Source organism: Cololabis saira, chromosome 9 (assembly GCF_033807715.1).
Source record: "Cololabis saira isolate AMF1-May2022 chromosome 9, fColSai1.1, whole genome shotgun sequence".
In the NCBI taxonomy this organism is placed as follows: domain Eukaryota; kingdom Metazoa; phylum Chordata; class Actinopteri; order Beloniformes; family Belonidae; genus Cololabis; species Cololabis saira.
The window spans coordinates 36,953,724-36,974,784 of record NC_084595.1 but is presented as its reverse complement, the minus strand read 5'-3'; the positions used below and the strand labels follow the sequence as shown (position 1 = coordinate 36,974,784).

The following is a 21,061-nucleotide window of genomic DNA, read 5'->3' as shown; positions in this document are numbered from 1 at the left end:
ACAGTCGATTTTCAAAGTTTGATTGCCACGCTAAATTGATAATATGGGATGTTGAGTATTTGATCCTTCAAAAATACACTACCCATGACATGAATTGCATTACACTTTGTGAACATTATAGGATAAAGAGAAAAAAAAACCAATTCTATGGCTTTATTTGATATTCATTCAGTCATTCACCTTTATTGAACCAGGCAGGTCATTAAGAACACATTCTTATTTACAATAACGGCCTGGCAAGAGACAAGGACCACTTGGGGGAAAGGAAGTGGTTTAGGGAGTAAAACACAGTCAAATTCTAGCTCTACAAAAAGGTAGAAAACCATTAGGTAGCATTTTTTGGCAAAGCAGCAAAAAATGGCAGAACACCGGCGGCGCACAACAGGGCGCACATCTCGGCGGTGTCCAATAGGAGAAAAGGTGGAGGGTGAAAAAAAAACAAAAAAACTATGGTTGTAGATCAGACGATCAACATGAGGAAAGAATAATCTTGGCTGTGAGTCTGTGTGAGGAGCTGTGGGATGCAAGACTGCAGGCCTATCGTGACATCAATAAAAAGGAAGAAAGTGAAGAGGTATATACATACCAGGTGTGTTTAAAAAGTGGTAGAAATGTGATATTATTTTGCTCTTTTAACAATAAAATGTTAGTTTAAAATAAAATATAGCATTTCCATGCCTCATATCAGGATCAATTGAATCATTTATCAATACATGGTTATAGACCACGTGTCAATACTTTTGTAAACTGAAGCACATACTTTACTACATGTCCATTCAGTATATCTAAAAATCTAGATGACTGACTTGAGCTAAAAACAACATAGTTCAGAAAGGTTTTTTAATAAAATATGTTTTTAACTATTTACATTTAGTGGATGACTTGAAGAAAAAATGGGAAAACTTGAGGGACAGCTATATAAAGGAGAGGAAGGGAGGCCAGGCGTTCAGTTGCAGTGGTGAAGCCTGAAGTTGGTTGATTTTGCTGAGGCTCCAACTCTCCCCAACAGGCTGTCAAACTGCTCCCTGTTCAGCCTGAAGTAGACCATGGAGCTGTAGCTCCCGAACAAGCCTGTATTCCCCCAAATCCTGCCCTCATGAGGATTACATGGACCCTCCTTGCTGCTGCTGCTCGTCTCCTCCTCCTCAGAAGAAGAACTAAAGCCAGGGCTTTTCCTTGAAGCAGGGACAGATACATTTTTCAAACCGAGCTGTAGCTACTGTACGTCGAAACGAGGGGGAAAACGGCGCTAGACCGGAAAAAGTTTTTTTCGGTCGCCAAGCAACTTGCAACAAATATGTACGCTCTGCGCCCTGCTCTGCGCCCTGCTCTGCGCCCTGCTCTGCGCCGAGTCTGCGCCCACCCCGGCGGTGTGCGCAGCGCAAACCGCGTTCCATGTGAAAGCCTCTTAACACTTGTAGAAAGGGCTAGTTCAAATGTTATGTATATTGCTGCATACCGGCATTATGTAATAAAACTATGTTTTTTTGGTCCCCACTTTGCCAACTTTATGTTTTTAGTGTGGTATTCTCGCAGGTAGCCGGTTGCATTGAGGATGATCAATCCTCTCCTGTGTGTTTGTTTCCAGGGCAACCATGTCTGATAGAAACATTGTGATCAAAAAGGCTGACATGCCGGAGGAAATGCAGCAGGACGCTGTGGAGTGTGCTACACAGGCTCTGGAGAGGTCCAAGATCGAGAAAGACATTGCTGCATACATTAAAAAGGTATAATCTTTTTTTTGGGGTAAATATCTTGGTTCTTAGAAGAGATAAGTTAAACATAAAATGAAGGAATAAAAATGTGGTGCACATGGTAAATTGTTGGTGTTTCAGCTGTGTTTTCTACTCTAGTTTGACATGTATTATTTATTTATTAAATGTTACTGAGGTATGGTATGCATTATTATTGTCACACGCCCAGCAAGCGATCCCTTTTCAGGAAAGCTATTATTTTTGGACTTGTTTGTGGTGACTTGAGGGGTATTCCAGGAAGCAGGTTCAACAAACTCTGAGTCTAAACCTGAACTCTGAGTTGACTTACCCTGAGATAGGAAACTCTGAGTTTTCGGTTCCAGAACAGCAGATATGAGTTAGTTCAATCAACTCTGAGTATGTTCACCTCGAGTTAAGTGTGCATGAGGAAAATAAAAAGCCATCATCAATGGAGCCCTGATACTACGATTCACCATGGCAACCGGCGACAACAAAAGATCCACATACTTCACGCCACTGGAGTTAGAAGTGTTAATACGTGCGTATGATTAGGCTTGCCACCCGTCCCTTGAAATACGGAATTGTTACGTAATTGGGAATTAAAAGTTGCAGTTTATTCCGTATTTCACAATTGTCCCATGCACGTCTGTCACACACGCACACACACTCGCACACACATGAACAACGAACTAACAATAATGAACAAAATAAAGGACAGGATATATTAAAGACAGCAACATGTGTTGGTGCGTTGATCTAACGCGGAACCATAAATCAGCCTTTACCTCTCACTGCTGCTCACTGCACCGCCACGCGCGGCTTTAAGAAAAAGTCAAGTCAAGAGGCTCCAGACACCCCACCTCGTCCTGAAAGAGGAAACAGACACCCCACCTCGTCCTAAAAGAGGAAACAGACACCCCACCTTGTCCTAAAAGAGGAAAACAGACACCCCACCTTGTCCTAAAAGAGGAAACAGAGGTCTCCGGGAGGTGTGTTAGACAGCATGCTGCAGGAACCTCCACAAACGTAATATAACATCCCAGAGGAGCCAGGCATCTGTTGCACAGTTCTTCATACCTGAAACATCCCCTGAGCTTGATATGGTATGATATGGGACATATATTATGCTCTTATTTATTGGTCATAATATACAGGTGAAGGTCGGAAAATTAGAATATATTGCTAAACTTAATTCGTTTCAGTAAATTCAACTAAAGGTGAAACAAATATATTATTTCCCGCTACATGCAAAGTGAGATATTTCAAGCCTTATTTGTTATAATTTTGATGACTATGGCTCACAGCTAATGAAAACCCCAAATAAAAAAGACAAGGAGCTGCTTGTCTTTTGTCGTTTTGTCATTTAATTTAGGTGCAGTCCTGTTTAACTGCCCAATGCAGGCAGACTTTGTTTAATTTACGATGACCATGCTCAGGTTCAGGCTGTCTGTACAGTCATGAAAGTTCAATGCTATTAAAGCATTTTGTTTTTTCATATAAAATATATACATTTCTATGCATTTTAGACGCTTTGGAGATGTCCCTTTTTTATAGCGCTCGCGAAAAGCGCTGAAATAGGGACGTCCCTTATTTCTATTTCTGAAAGGTGGCAACCCTACATATTTGATATATTCAGCATACATACATATTCAGTGGCCATTTCAATGTATAGTGGCTTTATCCCGATTAACAGTTGAGTTCTGCTCAGCCAACAGAAAGAATTTGCTCTGAACTGAGAGCACGTCCGCGGTTTGTAATGTTGGATATATATGGCTGGAGAATGTCGTTCAGATAAATAATAGAGTGTGACGAAAAACGGTAACGTTCTGTAAGGTACTCATCAGGGAATGAAAGTATATCTAATCTGGGTCTAAACATCATCTCCTGAGGTAAGGCATTGCAAATTCATTCGGCTTCGATGTGAATTGGATTCCGGAGGAAAGCTGTTGGATAGCTGCTTCAGACTCAGCAGGAGGGAGGAGACAGAGAGAAACTCAGGCTTTATTGAAGAAAACCTGCTAGCGAGCAGGTTAGGTTCACAGGGTCAGTTGCCGTAGTAACTGACTCAGAGTTAGTTACTACGTCGCCTTCTGGAACTGAAAACTCCGGGTTTCCCTCATCTCAGGGTTAACAAACTCAGAGTTTTCACAAAACCCGCTTCCTGGAATTGTAGAGAAACAGTTTTGAGATGTCTGTTGTAAGACTATTTCTAGAAAAAAAAGTCCAACAGTGGCAAAAATCTGAACTGATTCTTGAGGATATTGCGAAAATATTTTAGCAATAAAATACCATAAGTTGTTTATTATGGATGCATAACACATGGCCAAAAGTTAGATAATAGAAAGCATACTGTATGTTATTTGCTTCCCCTACAACCTAATGAATGAGTTGTGATGCACCGTTTGCACAACATGCTTGACAACCATTATTTTACTTTTAGATGCCTATTTTGTTTGCAATGTAAATTTCAATGAATACTGCTTTCACAAGTTACTCATCTTTGTCTTATGCAGGAGTTTGAAGAGAAATACAACCCAAATTGGCACTGCTTCGTTGGGAGGAAATTTGGCGCCTTCGTGTCTCATCAGCATTTCATTTACTTCCATTTGGGTCAGGTGGCCATTCTGCTGTTTAAGTCTGGCTGAGGGGGCACTGCCTCAACCCTCCTTGACCACACTGACTGACTTGGAAAAGGTTCTTATCATTCCTCGCCAAAGGGCCATTGCCTTTTTTCTGTTCTGCTTTATATATTGTTTTTGAGGATAAAAGGCTGTTGTTCAAAATGTCAATATTATAGAGAAAAACATGTATTTATTTTTGTCTTGTTACAGTACAGTACAGTACTCCCCCTTCCCCTTAGGAGGTCTTTCACCTCCTACCAGGCCATTGCCTTCAATAAGAATGTATTCTTAGCAATTCTTGCCTGGTAAAATAAAGGTTTACTACTACTACTACTACTACTAGTAGACATTTTTTTTAAATTAAAGTTCAGCTGTCAAGCTGTTTGGGTTCAGTGTGTGCCGTTTTCATTTCATAACAGCCTGTTAAACAAGGACGGAAAGGTAATGTTTTCACACAAATTAAATGGCAATATAAAACTTTTTTCTGTCATGTAAATCTCCACCCAAATACATGTGTACCATTTTTTTCAATGGTGGCCTGGACTATGGACTATGTCTCCTAGATCACATGAGCTGCATCGGTTGCTACTTTATTATGAACAGCTTCTCTTCTCTAAACTTTTCACAAGTTCGCAAGGAAAAAGGAGCAGTAGCACTAATTCAAATTACTTCATATTTTCCACCGCTGCTTTGTCTACTTGATTTGACTTGATTTATTTTATTTTTGTACATGTAAAAAAAAAAAAAGAAACAACACTTCATGAGAAGTTTAAGAAAACAAAAAAACAAAACAGAATTTCATCCTTTAAAACTTGCCACCTTGATTTACATGTGCCAAAAAAGGAGTAGGAAGAAGTGAAAACTTATTTAGTCCTACCCTCATTCACTGATCATTTAACCTGTATTATTATATTCACACACTACTCACACTGCTAAATAACAGTATTATTATTATTATTATTATTATTATTATTATTATTATTATTATTATTATTATTATTATTATTATTATTATTATATACTGTAATCATATACTACTTTATATATTTAATTTTGATATATTCCTCAATTTTTTGATATTCTATTTTAAAAAATATATATAATTCATGTACCTAACACACAAACCGTAGTTATGATCTTGAATAATTCTACTTTATTTGTAATATCTGGCATAAAGTTGAAAATATATCTATAAGTGTACCGGAAAACGTGTGCCCTTCAAAATAAAGCCATGGCGAGTCACGTCTGCAAACACAACATTACTAGATTTGTATCATGATCAGATTTTGAATGTGCGGCCTGTCCTGCTGCGAGAGAGATTAACAGAGAGAATATTTAAAAATATGACGACGTTTGTAAACATAAAGAAGAAGAGAGTTTTGATAGAGTTTCGCTTGATTTTGAAACCGTCTCGACAGCTGAACAGCGTCATGTGCGCGCCTGTGTGATGTCAGCACATGCGCCACTATGTTTTGATATTCAAACACCGGGAAACTTGTGTCAAAGACCCATGCTGCTGCAAAATTTTCATCACGAATTCATTGTAAAGGCAAAATAACAATATGCCAAAGTCTCTGAAAAAGTCGTGCACCAGCCAGACCTCCATTAGCAGGTACTTTGGTGGTCTGAGCAGCAGCAGCAGCAGCAGCAGCACTCAGTCTCGGATTAAACACAGTCCTGCAGAGCAGCAGCTCTCAAGAGGCAAGGTGAGGCGGGTTCCAACATAAATTGCACACTTTTGCTTCATTTATGTATACTTTATGACACTGCAAAATTCTGGACCTCCACTGTGTTTGTGCTGCAGCAGAAACTGTCCTCTAGTGATGATGGGCTGCCAACAAAACGAGCTAAACTTTGTGTAAAGGATCAGCCCCTGGAGGATCTGTGTGAACCTGCACCCTGTCAGACTAGTAAAGGTGAGTCTGTTCCTCACAGAGATAAGATTAGGGTTGCCACCTTTCAGAAATAGACATAAAGGATTACCCGATTTCAGGCCCAAAACTTCTGCATAGAAATGTATTTATTTTATATGAAAAAACAAAATGCTTTGATTTAAAGTTTAAAGTGCTTTAATAGCATTGAACTTGCATGACTTTACAGACAGACAACCATGCTAGCAACTGAAATAGCCCATGCTCCTATCCTATGTATGTCCACATCAGCCAATATGTATAATACAGCTGCAGGTCAAGGTCGGACAATTAGAATATGGTGTAAAAGTTAATTTATTTCAATAATTCAACTTAAAAGGTGAAACTAATACATTACATAGTCTCATTACATGCAAAGCAAGATGTGTTAAACCTTTATTTGTTATAATTTTGATGATTGAATTGTTTATTGATTTCATAATATAGAGATTTTTTATTTGGGGTTTTCATAAACTGAGCCATAATCACCAAAATTATAACAAATAAAGACTTGAAATATCTCACTTTGAATGTAGTGGAAAACAATATATTTGTTTCACCTTTAGTTGAATTTACTACAAATGAAGTTTTGCAATATATTCAAATTTTCCGACCTTCACCTGTGTATTATGACATCAATAAATAAGAGCATAATATATGTCCGTATTGGTTCAATATGGAACGCAACTTTTAATTCCCAATTATGTAACAATTCCGTATTTCAAAGGGACGGGTGGAAACCCTAGATAAGATACCTCAGAGGTATCTTCCCCATCATCATGATACTCAACCAATTTTCCAATGTGTTCAATATTTCTCGAACTCCATGTGTTATATTAATCAGTAGTACATCATGCTACTTAGAAGCCTAAACTGTGGTGTTTTATCTCTTTCCTTCAGAGAAAAAGCTCACGTTGAGTAGAGATGCAGGAAGCCTCTGCTCGTCCACCCTGGAAAAGCTGAAAGGCTTCACCTGCGGGGCTGAGCCCAGTGTCAGGCATAGTGACACGTGGGAAGAAAGAAAAGGGGAATTGTCTAGTGAAATCTGTGATAAGAAAAAAGGTATTTTACCGTCATGTCAGGTTCCAGATCAACATGAAATTTCAAATGCAAAGAAGCACGCAGAGGAAGAGTGTGAGGATGGAGAAGAGGATGTTTCAGAAGAGCTGATGGCTGCAAAGCAGGTACTTGATTTAGAATAAAAAAGTAGTCTATCATGCAATGTAACTTATGAGTTTAAGCCAGCAGGTTATCTGGAAGGCAGAGATGTTAGTTTAAGGCAAGGCACATTTATTTATATAGCCCATTCCAGCAACAAGGCAGTTAAATGTGCTTTACATAATAAATATATTAAGAGTGAGAAGAGAAAAAAAAAGTTACAGTGCAGTGGCAGAAAAAAGTACGATTTTTATTTATTCATTTTTTTCTTAGTGAATCAAAATGTATTTTTGCATTCTTTTATTTACTTCTGGTTGCTGGCATACAATTTGTGCAGAATTTTGAATGCAGCCTCTTTATTTGAAATGGTAATTTCTACCATTCAATTAGTTTATTCAGAGAAGGCAAGTTTATTTGTAGACCACATAACAAGGTAATTCAAGGTGCTTTACATAATGACATTGAGGTGCAGACATCAGGAGCTAAGATGGGTAAGTAAGAATTTTTTAATAAATAAATACAGGGGCTGTATTTTCAACAACAGAATAACATTTCCTGCAGGCAAATGTAGTTATAAAGACTGTTTTCCCCTGCAGGGCTTTGACCTGTGTCAGTTTGCCAAGCCAGGAGGAGGAGTTAGAGGAGGAGGAAGATCTGCAGGGAAGAATCCCCCGTCAGACGCTAGTGCCCCCTCCAGACGCTCAAAGAGCACTTACACCCCACTGGAACAGCAGGTCATGCAGCTGAAACAGCAGCATAAAGACGCCTTATTGGCTGTGGAGTGTGGCTATAAGTACAGGTTCTTTGGAGAAGATGCTGAGGTGAGAACTGAAGTGTCCGTGATCATTATGAGTAGTTTTATTCATTCTTTCAGTATAATACATCCTGAATGATGTCATACACGTTTTTTAATATTATTTCCAGTGTTTTCTTCTGACAATGTACAGACACCTTAATTTTTATGATGAAACTCTGATTTATTATTATGTAAATGATAAATGTTGGTCTCTAATTTGTTCAGTTTTGATCCCCTAAAATGTGTCAGATAAAAACCAGTGCTTTATCTTTTTTATTATTGCCAAATATTTACCCTCAATATCAAAGGATATCAGTAGGTGTCTTTTTCTTAAAGTACACTTCTTATGTCTTAGTTTAGTAAAAAGAGAGGACATTGACTTGAATTGAAAATGTCTTTATTAATCCCCAAAGGGTAAATTGTGTCATTGTATAGTAACATTTGAACACATAAATTAGTAGAAAAACTGCTGGAAAGTCAAAAAAGTAATGAATAAAGAAGGAAAGTAATTGTATGAGAACTCTAGTTATGAGTGTCTTGAGCTGTTGTGTTTGTGATGACGTGCTGCATCGGGTGACACAAGTAAACTTTATTGATAGATGACAGGGACAGAAACTCACAGCTGGCAGTCTTGCTGCTCTGTTTCACACTTTGCCTCTCCGTATAATCTAAAATCTGGGTCGAGAGGAAATGGAGTCTGAATATATTCCTGAAAGGACATCCTGGTGAAACATTTGCTACTTAATTCCACTTAGTCTTCATCAACACTCCAAGTTCTTTCATTTGACGTACCAGTGATTTCACATTCCCAGTGACGATCCATCGTTGCTCGCCGTTTTTCTTCGGTTCTGCTTCCCTGATGTGTCGTCTTCAACCTGTCTGGGGTTGTGCTCTTTTTCTGAGCCTTACTTGCTCTTTGGAGATCTGAAGTCACCCACTCCCACATGTGAACAGCTTTCTGCTTGTCCTAATTAGTCTGACAAAATTACCAGAAAAATGTGAAAAAACCATTCAAAACTCAGTTTCAACTGAATTAGGAGTGATTAATTTTGTCCTTCAACGTGTGTGTGTGTGTGTGCGTGTGTGAACAGATTGCTGCAAAGGAGCTGAATATTTACTGTCACCTGGATCATAACTTCATGACGTGCAGCATCCCCACACACCGTCTGTTTGTTCACGTCAGGCGGCTGGTGTCACAAGGACACAAGGTATCAAATGTATCAACAAATCCAGTCTGCTAATGAAGTTGTGCCTTTTATTTCTTTTATTTTTAAAACATTATCTGTTTTTTTCTTTTTTGGTGTAGGTTGGCGTAGTTAAGCAGACGGAGACATCCGCGATCAAAGCCTCGGGAGCAAATAAAAACGCTCTGTTCAGTCGTCAGCTCAGTGCTTTATACACCAAGTCCACTCTCGTGGGAGAGGGTAAATAGTGTCTTTGTGAATGCATGTGCTTAAATTTGTTTTTCTACCTCTGTATATCTGAGGCACTTTACTTGATTTCTTTTTTTTTTTTACAGATGTAAACCCAATCTGCCGACTCCCGGGTGTGGAAGAGGGGGGCTGTGGTGACGTGGCTGTGGAGCCTCCTGACAGCTTCCTGCTGTGCATCAGTGAGAGCTGGGACAAACCCAAGAAGCAGCTCACGCTGGGGCTGGTGGTGAGTCTGAGCGCTGATGACTAAAACACAAATAATAACTCAACAGGTCAAGTCTCTGTACCTGACCGTTATGAAATCCCACAGGAACAAAAGAAAGAGGACATAATAAGTTAGGATTTAGTTGATGTCAGGGTTGATAGTATTGATAGTAACGGAGCTCTCGGACGGTGAGATCGTTCCTCCTCAGTAACGTCACCTGCTGTTAATCAAAGCAGCTGTCGCTCCTCAACACTTTTGTTTTAAATGAAAGGTCGCTTTTGGCGTTGTTGTGTCTTACACATTAAAGTGATTTTGGATTACCATTTCATCCAAATTTAGTCTTAATTGTTTTACTCTGTAATTGCTGCACCATCAGTAATGAAGAAGGTGGTAAATGTTTAACTTGTAGCCCCCTGGGGAGGCAGATCGTTTCATACCTTGAATATTTATACCCAGATCAGATAATCAAGCATGCATATCTAGTCCCTCTTTGGGGATTAATGAAGTATACTTGAACTGAACTGAATTGGATTTTAATAAATTCACAGCCCAATTATAAACAGACAATCATTTCCAGTCATACATCAGTTAATGTCCTTTCTGAATATGTGTTCTTTTAGATCAAAGTGTTGAAAAGGTGTATTTAAGTAATATTTCTTTGGTTAAAACATTAATTTGTTAAACTAAACTTTGATGTGATTTATTTATTTTTTTTACTTTGAGCTGAAGTGTTACGGTACTTCTTTTACATAGTCTGAATTCAGCAATGTGAAGGTAGTATTTTGAACTACCTTAACTTCTCTAATTCAAACCAAGGTGCCAAAAAACACCAGAAGCCAAGTCTCATTGGAATTTCTACTTACTTCATATTTTCCATGCTTCATGTTTGTGGGGCTGCAGGTAGTCCAGCCCAGCACTGGAGATGTTCTTCTGGACTGTTTCCCCGATGGTCCATCTCGCTCTGAGCTCGAGAGCCGCGTTGTGAAGATCAACCCCGTGGAGATCCTGGTGCCCTCTGACCTGTCGGAACAAACCCAGAGACTCCTGACCAGCATCACCAACGCCAGGTAATCTGCTCTCTGGCCACCAGGGGGCAGTACATATCCAATCACCAGCAGTTGACCGTGACCAGGAGCTGATCCGTCTCTCTAGAGTCTAGACCCAGTGTGGTTCGGCTGATTGATGTGGATTCATACCCTGCTTTTACCTCAGGGCTCAGCAGCTCCAGTCAAGGGTTATTTTTTTCTTCTTCTCATTTTTAAGAGTTTAGCTTGAATTTACTTAAAATTATGGTTTTATAAAGATAAAAAAATGTTGTAAAAAGTTGTATTATTCATTGCATGTGTCAGGTGTGCAAACTAGTCAAAATTGGTTAATAAAATTACGTGCATATGGATGTTTAAGTATAAAACTGTTAACTTACTAACACTTAGAAACAGTGATTATTGGACATAGTTTACCAAAAAAAAAGAAAATTATTCAGATGAGTGTTTAATTGATGTGTGTTTTCTTTGGCCGATGGTGAATTTTATAAATTTGTTTAACTGTTAAACATTACAAATGATACATAGGTTTGTATAACTTAAATATGTATTCATGAAAAACAAGTACAAATTAAATATTTTAAATAAAGCAAGAGGAGGTGTTGCAAGATGAGGAACACAAGACCGCCTGCACATGACACTACCTGTTAATACTAGAGATTTTCCCCGGGGTTTTTCTGATGCCGATAACCAAAGAAAAAGACCCTTAACCATCTCAATAAATCAGTCAACCTCTGATAAAGATAGTATTATCAACACCATCACAGAAAAATACTACAATACAAGTAGAAGTTCAACATTTCAGGTGTTACTTTGTGTGAAGTTACCATGTTGGGTGGAAAGAGATATGTTCACGTCTTTTCAGCAAGTTCAGAAACACTGAAGCAGGATCTGTGTTTTGTAGCCTCTGAAAATACTACATGTGAACGTGGTTCGTACAACAATTTTATTCAAGCTTAAGTTGCATCCTTTTAAGTTATTTCCTTTTTATGCTGTTTATTCCCTCAAAATCTAAATGGAAATCCTCAACAAATGGAGATAATTTTAAACGTATGTTTTCAAAAAGCTGCAGGTTCATTTTAGCTTCAAATAAACCTTGAAATATATTTTTATTTAGTTAAACGATTACATTTTGTTCCCCTGTTCTTACATGAAAAGTAAAGGAGATATTGCAAAAGGCGGTTTGAGAAGAAGACAGTTTTGTGTCCATTAAACCCCATTTGTGATTGTTTTAAAACATCATTGCAAATCTGTGTGAAGCACAGAGCGGAATATTTACAATCACTGTACCCAGATCTGTTTCACTCGTTCCAGTGATTACATCATGTCTGATGTAATTCTTTCTTTTGCAGAAGCAGGAATCAGTTTATCGTGAGCAGGTTGTTGTACGACCAGTGATGAATCAAAAAAGTGGAGAGCAAAAGGTCCCATGCTCATTGGCTGAGTGACGGCCATGGGGACGGTGCTCTCCTATTCCACAAACCTGTTGCCTCCTCTCGTGCGGCGCTGCCGTCTGCAGCGACGCGCTCACATCAGTGGGGATCACATCCTCTGGAGGCTTCTCATGATTGCATTATTCTGTGAAAATGAAATGAGAAAATGCCAGTGTGCAGAGTGAATTTGATTAGAGGGCAATGGGTGGATAAATGGGAGAAATGTCTGCCACTTTCTGCCCGTCTTGTCTTTAACTACCTGATGGTGAACATTTCTCATCACTCACTTGTTTTAATTTCTGCAGATTTTTCTTTCATCCTCCTCTTTCATTTTTCCTTCAGTTTCAGGGAAAAATTGGTTAAATCGCATTAATTTCTTCCGTCTGCGTCCTTTATTCTCATTTTGATGGATTATAGCAGAGACAAACAAATAAATCCTACTTTGAATATTTGATTGAACCTTACTAATCTCAGTTGTTTTACTTATGACAGAAAAGACCCTCCACAGCTTGGAGCTTGTAACGTGTGAATACAGAACAGCTTAGTTTCATAATTCAAACCTAGTGCAAATCACATGTTAAGAGAACTTTCTACATTACTTTTTTAAAATCAGTTTTATGGATGAATAATTGATTCTGAACTACGGTATCCACTTCAAATGTGTACTTCTGCAGATGTTTTAATGAAGCGTGACTGACCCTAGCTAGCGTTACTGTTGTTTCTTTCCTCCTTTAAAGAAGACCAGGGTGAGATCCACCCGGCTCCTCTCACTGGCACGTCAGTGCGTCTGTCTCTTGGGGTCGCTGACGAGACAGGACCCCTGGCAACGAGGTTTAAGTCTCAGGAGCGGCTGGTAATGAGTCCCCGTGAGGCTGGTTGGAGCTAAGTGCAATATTAGTGGCTTCATTCGCCCAGAGCTCGGAGCTGGAGAGCAGGATCAGACAAGTGAAGGCGATCAGTGAGACTGAGAAACTTGGTTGTTGTTGATGTGTATTATTCTAAGTTGATGTCCAAAACTCTTGAACGGTCCATCCTGGTAATATTGCTCGTGTGGATCTGTTCTGCAACATGCTGACACATGGACCAATAAGACGAATATGTGCATTATAAAAGCTTTGTATTCACCTTTGCAACAGTAACAACACTTCTCATTGATCCTTTTTATCATGTGTGCTCTTACCTCATCGTAGCCATCACGTCACTCCGTACATGGATGTCAAACATGAGGCACATAACTGGGCTGTGCTGTAGCTAAGGAGATTGCTTTGGTTTCATCTGACTGGATTTAGAGATATGCTCTACATGCAGCTCTCTCAGTAGACAGAGCCAAGGAAAGGCTTTTCGCCTCCTAGAAATGCTTGAACAGTGTTTAGTGGCATTACACATTCTGTAATGTAATGTGCCTTTGGAACAACAGCCTTTGTTGTTTTGGCATCGCTACTGGCTATATGTAAATGTCAGTGGAGATCCTACAGTATCATAGAGTGATGGATGGATGTAGCAGCTGTGACATCACCTGAGAGTCTGTGGACCGCAGTGTTAATTTGTGCAGTATGGATGAAAAGCTGTGACTTTAAGCATGTCCACTGTGATGTGGCCATATTGAAAGCTAACTTTTAATGTTGATACCATTTTTAAAAGAGAGATGTATTTAAAAACAAAAACAAATGAGGTTTGGGGCTGTCTCTCAGGATCTGGGCCTTATCACCAGTGAAGGGAAAGCATAATGTTTCAGCACACCAAGACATTCAGATCAATGCAAAGTTTCCAACTTTGAGGCGACAGTTTGGGAAAAGCCATTTTTAAAATCTGCAGCATGACTGTCCTGCAGTCCATGAAGCAAGTTCAATAAAGACGTGGTTTGATTAATCTGGTGTGGAAGAACTTGACTGGAGCCCTGACTTCAAGCCCACTACAGAGTAAATGGGTACAAATTGTTACAGAAAATCGCATGGAAAGCCCTCCAAGAAGAGTAGACGCTGTTACATTTGCAAAACTGAGCGGAATACACACCAGTACAGTAAAACATCACTGACACTGCTGTAGCTGTGTCCAAAACACTTCTTCATAAATATGTGATCCAGCATCCACTTGCAGTATTTTCCTGTGAATTTTGAAAGAGACCCAGCCATCTTAAACCCAGCTTCACAAAGCTTGGTCTCGTCAGCGTTGTGGCAGAAATACTGAAATACTGCTGCAGTTTCCATGGATAAAAACTGCAATCCCCCCTGTTCATGTAAACCTCATCATATGATACAATTGACTGGTCAAGTGATTAATGGTGCATGATCCATTTTTTTAGTACAACATGCCATCTATTGATCACTTCTGTTGGAGCTTTGCTCCGTGTTACCAGTGGCAGAAGTTAAAATATGATGCTTATTCAGTCTGTGTGCATGCGAGCGTGTATGGGCATTAGGAGACGGAAGAAAGAGAATTCTCCAGCACTGCATCCACAGCCACGTGTTTGCCTTGGTCGCCCTGGCAACAACAGAGTAGACAAAGCAACGGTGTCCTTGAGAGCAGCGGTATCAAGAGAGTGGATATAGCAATAGAGAGATGCAACGGGGCTCCAGGGAGTTGCAGGGAAGATGTGTATTTATGTGTGACTCAGGTTTGCATGTGTCGCTACATCTGAGCTGAGCAAAGGCGTTGCTGAGCATTCTGTCCACCTGCTCTGCAAAGAAGAGGGATGACCACGTACTGTATTAGATGTATTAACATCATAAAGAGTCCCGGGCAACACAGAGCTCCTGGATCAATGCCTTCACCAGGGAATTACAATAAATAAAGTTTATCGTTGTTGTCGTTGTCTCCAGTGCTCAGGCAGATGACAGAGTGAGAGTTGAGAAGATGGACAGCACCCAGTTTGAGTTTGCCTCTGCAATGAACACAGTCACCAAATTCTACTGCCACGACGAGCAACAAGGTGTGTTTGTATACGTCAGTCCGTATCTGTTTGCGATTCATTCTTTGAGTCCCCATCTTTCTCAATTGCTTATAAACTCTAATTGAGATCATTGCAGCCATTCAGGGATAAGACAGTGAGTGGGCCGCTGATTCATGGCTGTGTTTTAGTGTGGAGACTCTAATAAGATTTTGTCTCTGTGTTCTCCAGACTCTCGCTCTTTGTCGAGCGTGGCGTCCCTGGAGAGCCCAGTGATCTCCTGTCTGGGCCCGCTCATCCAGTACCTCCAAGAATTCAGCTTAGAGAGGGTTCTGAGAAGTAAAAGGTACAAGAGAAGGGCATTTCATGTAAACACAATGTACAGGACTGTCTCAGAAAATTAGAATATTGTGATAAAGTTCTTTATTTTCTGTAATGCAATTAAAAAAAAACAAAAATGTCATACATTCTGGCTTCATTACAAATCAACTGAAATATTGCAAGCCTTTTATTAGTTTAATATTGCTGATTATGGTTTACAGTTTAAGATTAAGATTCCCAGAATATTCTAATTTTTTGAGATAGGATATTTGAGTTTTCTTAAGCTGTAAGCCATGATCAACAATATTAAAATAATAAAAGGCTTGCAATATTTCAGTTGATTTGTAATGAATCCAGAATGTATGACATTTTTTCATCACTGAAAATAAAGGACTTTATCACAATATTCTAATTTTCTGAGACAGTCCTGTATATTCACCTCTCCGTCTGGTTGTTTAATCCTATTTTATTTTTTAATGCTAATAAGATACAAAAAAGCAAATATTCTTTTGATATATCTTCTGAAGTAAAAGGTTTGGCTACTTTTTAAAAGTTATGCATTACTTTAAACCAAACTGTGCCTTGTGTGACTCTTCATAGACAACTTTGAAAACATAGTTGTTAAAAGTAGTTCACTACAAAATGAATCCTGACTTAACAATTGATTTTTACACCTAACTTGCAGTTACAGTATATTTCATATCAGGACAACTTTTTCTTTCTTTTTCTCTTAAGACTAAGGAAATAAACTCCACTGATGATCTGAGCTCTTTTTAAATAGGACTTTCTGCTTGCAGCTCCTTTCGCCGCCTGTCCTGTGAGTCGGAGTGTATGATCCTAACTGCTGCAACCCTCAGGAACCTGGAAATACTCAACAATCAGGTAAATGCTTCTCTGCAGGGAGACCTTGACCGAGCCAGGCAGGGCAAGTTTACCTGTACAGCACAATTCAACAGCAAAGTGCTTTACAGAGACATTAAAACATCACATAGTAGAAATAAACAGCATGATTTAAAGTTTAAAAGTAACAGTGGAGATTTTGAACTTTATTCAAATGCAGCTCAGACCAGCTGATTCTTCAACCTGGATTTAAATAGTGTTTCAGCTGATCTGAGGCTTTCTGGGAGTTTCTTCCAGACTTGTGGAGCATGGAAGCTTCTCCATACCTGGTTCTGACTCTGGGAACTGATAGAAAACTGTGTCCAGATGACCCGAGGGGTCAAGGAGGTCACTGATGTATTTTGGTCCTAGATTATTCAGAGATTTATAGACCAGCATCAGAACTGTAAAGTCTATCTTCAGACGGACAGGCAGCCAGTGTAGAGCTCAGAGCTGGACTGATGTGGTCCACTTTTTTGGTTCTGGATTAGGAGTTCTGGATGAACTGCAGTTGTCTAAGTGACCTTTTAGGATAACCTGTAAAGATGCTGTTACAATAATCAAGCTACTAAGATGAATGCATGGACTAATGTTTCCAGGGCCAGCTGATGTATCAGAAAGCATTTTTGCAAATTGAGGTGTGAGTCCATCACTACACCCAGATTTCTGGACTGGTTGGTGGTTCTTATGTGTTTAGATTGAAGCTCCGTGGTGACTTGTAATCATTTTTTTATTTGGGTCCACAGACCTCAGCTTTGCTTTTATTTAACTACAGAAAGTTTGCCTGTACAGCGCCTTGGTCTCTTGTTGACATTGTGATATATGTCTGCATGGTGCTATGGTGACTTATTTTTATTTATTTTTTTATAATCAGTGCCAGTGGGAGCATGTAGATGTTAAACAGAAGAGGTCCCAGGATGGAACTTTGGGGAACTCCACGTGTAATTCTTGTAGCTCAGATGTAAAGTTACCTATCGGCACAAAGTACTTCCTGTCCTTTAAGTAAGTTTTGAGCCGATTTATTACAGTTCTGGAGAGACCCGCCCAGTTCTCCAGTCGTTGGAGTAATATATTGTGGTCAACTCTATCAAATGCAGCACTGAGACCCAGTAAAACTAAGACTGACAAGTACAGCAGAATGTAACAGAATGATCCATCAGATTGAGTAAAAAGTTGACATTAGGTTTTATAATCCTTTGGTGCCACCATGCCTCCATAATTATCCTGAAACCAAACCTTTTTTAACCACAGAAGCCTTGTGTCATTACATTGTCTGGAATTGCTCCCGTTTTCTAAGTGGTGCATTCTCATTTGCAGCTTTTTGTTATATGATTTCACCATGCAGGTCAAACTCACACACTTGAATATCTTTTGCCTTCATATATCAGTTAAATCGAGATACATGTATTTTATCGTTTTGACTTTTGTCCAGAGGTGTAACTCTGGATGTCAGGAGTATGGGTTAAGGGTCATTTATCTGATCACAGCAAAATGTTCAATGACTTTAAGCTCAGTTCAAATATCTTCGCCAAATTGCTTGTGGCTTGCGTCACAAGTTCTCCTCTTTTTTATTTATTTTTTCTTTTATAGCTCTGCTTACATCACTTCCACACAGTGATGCACTTGTCAGCTGTGTCCTTTTTTCTGTGTTTGCTCTCTCCACCGTAGACAGATGGAAGTGTGAAGGGAAGTCTGTTGTGGGTGTTGGACCACACTCGCACTTCGTTTGGAAGGAGATTGATGAGGAAGTGGGTGAGCCAGCCCCTCACAGACCCTCAGTGAGTACAGCACACTATGAACTGTCAGCACTTTAAAAGCTTCAATGTCTCTTTTTGTCCCCTAGTCTGAGACTCATAGCAATACACAGCTTGAACATGTTTCCTGCTTTCTGAGATTCTGGGAACCGCAGAACCAGAGAGAGCATTTCCTTGCCCTGGATAAGACGACGCATATGCCGCTTTCACACCGTATGAGATGAGTGGTTGAAATGGGAAAGATTCCCATGTTTATATTGGTTGCAAGTGTTCATGTCATCAGACTGCAGAGTAGGGAAGGTGGGAAGTAAATTCCTTTATCCATTAAATTATTAATTTATACATGTAACATCATTGTTATGAAGCTCTTCAGTATACTCCAATCCTTCCAAAAATTGTATTTAGTAGATTTAGTTTTTTTTCTCCCAGTTTTATTATTATTATTTTTGTATTTATTAACATACAGTGCAAACAGCGACAAAAGACGACATCAGTTACAATGATATGTATATAGGTGTGTGTGTTTGTGTGCGTGTGTGTGTGCGTGTAAATAAGATGATGAAAGTAGATAAATAAATTAATTTGAGATTTAATTTGAGAATAAATAAGTAAACAAATAAATAAAAATATAAATAAAATAAATAAATAAAATAATATATATCATATAGAGTGGTGTAGCACGATATAATATAAATATAGCATAATAATATAGTAATATCGTAATATAACAATCATTTTTAAGATATTATAACATATAACAAAATGATATCACCATACTATAATATATAACAATATAATAATAGTATAGTTTAACATCCCATGAGATTCATAACTTAATATAATAATACACTATGAAACAATATATCATGATAATGCCAGGACTAATTATTAGAGTTAGAATTGCTAATTTATGTATTTCAATGAGGGGTGAGGTCAGACTGGGGCGTCAGGGAAGCGAGCAGGAGGCCCCCACTCCAGTTGCCCGAGTAGAGTATTTTGTTAAGATTTACAGATAGACAAAAGTTAAGGTTTTACATTTTTCCTTCAATTAAACATCTTCTTCAGATCTGGCTTGAATTGACAAAACAAGCTCTGATTTGTCGATCCAAACCGCATGTGGGTATTTATTTCCACACAGCCTGAGGTCGAGCTCAAGCCTCGAGGCCTCACTTTAGACATACTCGCTGCACCAAACCTGCCACTTTCCAATTACTTGACTGCATGTTATTATCTGATATGAATCATCAAGTAAAATGCTAATTTATTGCCGTGTAATGACTTCAGTCACTGCAGTAACGAAGAATGATGTCAGTGTCTGCTTTGTGCTTCGCATAAGTGAGCCACATTTGTTTTTAGATGAATATCTACAAATTTCCTTTTTTATGAATAAAATTCTCAGATGTTTACGTGTAAATAACGTTGTTAGAAAAGAAGCAGTAAAGAAAACACAGTGTAAACGAACATTTAGTTCTACACGCAGCAGAGCAGTTGTGAAAACACAAATGATTTCTTTAGCAAGTTGTTCAAGTGGTAAAAAAAACAACAAAAAAATCAAAGCAATCTGAGGTACGCATACATCACTTCTGCTGTGTGCTGCTGACCATTAAACCTTGTAATTTTATCATCTGTACAGTGTTATTGTATGCTTCTACTGCCGTGCAGAGATTATATATGCTGTTTGAGCACTGCATCTCAGCAGAATTTAAACATGAATAAAATCCAGATTACACCCAGACAGATTAATTCCCAGACACACAACACAGCAGCACGGGACACTGAGCCCACACCAGCCATGAGTGAGACAGAATATGAATCCCAGTCTATTACATAAGCCCCTCTCTATCTGCTTTTTAGGTTCAGTTTCTGGACGGCTATGTTCAGATGAACGCTTTCTCAATGACTGCGTTTACATGCACTCAATAACCCTTTTAAAACCCGAATATTGGCAATAACCCGAATTTGCACGGCCATGTAAACACTTTGAATAACCCGAATTTGCTCATATTCCGGTTTTTAAAAACCCAAATATTACCCCTGGGTTACTCCTTTTAAAACCTGAATATTCGGTCATATAAACGCCAAATGGAATATCCCCATCAAACGGAACATGAATTTGTTTTCTGCGCATGATCTGTTCGGAGGAAGGAATCCTGGTCTTTTGAGTCCATGACGTACTTCTAAACCAGCCTTTCGGGTGTCGTCTGACTGCTTCCGGGGTGTCGTCAAAAAATGACCTATTCTGATATTTCATATATAAATACCGTATTTTCGCGACCATTCGGCGTGCTGTGTGGAAAGGCATACCCTCATTTTTGTGTCATTTCTGTATTTAAAACACACACACAGCGCACAGACCGTAAAGGTGCCGTCTACACACACTTACAACACACGCACCGCGGAACACACACACAAGCACACAAGTGTGCGTATTTAAAAATAGAGCGGGAGCAAAACTTTGTTTGATTGTACTTTATTTCAGTTTTTACATTAATCAACCCCATCGAAGTCCTCATCCTCTGTTTCTGCATTAAAGAGCTCCGCTTAATCAGCTGTGCCAGTCCGAATTCCTCGCTTTCAGAGTCACTTATTCCGTCCCGTGCGGCCCTCAGAAATTCCGGCTTTTGCAAAAGCTTGCAAAATAGTCCCAGCAGACACATTAGCCCACGCATCAACAATCCAGGTGCAAACCGTGGCAAAACTTGCCCGGCGCTGCCTTCCATTCTCGGTGAAACGGTGTTCCCCCTCAGTCATCCATCGCTCCCACGCCGCTGCAGCCTTAAGGCTGATTTATGGTTCCGCGTTAACCAACGCAGAGCCTACGTAGGCTACGGCGGAGGGTACGGCGTAACTCTGCGTCGATTTAATGCGGAACCATAAGGCCTCATTTTGAACGGCCGGTTCACACC

At 39.3% G+C, this 21,061-nt stretch overlaps 2 protein-coding genes across 4 annotated transcripts in view; both read left to right on the top strand.

Moving 5' to 3' along the window:
• Positions 1–1,595: 1,595 nt before the first annotated feature.
• Positions 1,596–4,478, top strand: LOC133451115 (dynein light chain 1, cytoplasmic-like). The gene is made up of 2 exons (XM_061730059.1): positions 1,596–1,727; positions 4,229–4,478. Exons 1-2 carry the CDS (start codon positions 1,596–1,598, stop codon positions 4,358–4,360), a joined length of 264 nt encoding a protein of 87 aa, XP_061586043.1. The 3' UTR covers positions 4,361–4,478.
• A 1,334-nt stretch (positions 4,479–5,812) lies between these two features.
• msh3 (mutS homolog 3 (E. coli)) overlaps positions 5,813–21,061 on the top strand; it is a 56,001-nt gene continuing 40,752 nt past the window's right edge. The window contains exons 1-12 of one of the 3 annotated variants that reach the window (XM_061729444.1): positions 5,813–6,042; positions 6,144–6,252; positions 7,147–7,430; positions 8,001–8,225; positions 9,292–9,408; positions 9,507–9,624; positions 9,720–9,859; positions 10,739–10,905; positions 15,134–15,243; positions 15,433–15,547; positions 16,320–16,404; positions 18,070–18,179. In XM_061729444.1, the coding sequence (XP_061585428.1) occupies positions 5,899–6,042; positions 6,144–6,252; positions 7,147–7,430; positions 8,001–8,225; positions 9,292–9,408; positions 9,507–9,624; positions 9,720–9,859; positions 10,739–10,905; positions 15,134–15,243; positions 15,433–15,547; positions 16,320–16,404; positions 18,070–18,179 (1,724 nt within the window). In that variant the 5' untranslated portion in view covers positions 5,813–5,898. Of the gene's footprint in view, positions 6,043–6,140; positions 6,253–7,146; positions 7,431–8,000; positions 8,226–9,291; positions 9,409–9,506; positions 9,625–9,719; positions 9,864–10,738; positions 10,906–15,133; positions 15,244–15,432; positions 15,548–16,319; positions 16,405–18,069; positions 18,180–21,061 lie in introns of all 3 variants that reach the window. The other 2 variants (XM_061729442.1, XM_061729443.1) reach the window with 2 other exon arrangements.

What these genes read in the sequence shown, in the direction of transcription:
- LOC133451115 (XM_061730059.1), top strand. Translation starts at nt 1,596, where the DNA reads ATGTCTGATAGAAACATTGTGATCAAAAAGGCTGACATGCCGGAGGAA. An exon ending in TTGCTGCATACATTAAAAAG is followed by an intron (nt 1,728 to 4,228) that starts GTATAATCTTTT and finishes TGTCTTATGCAG; the next exon opens with GAGTTTGAAGAGAAATACAA.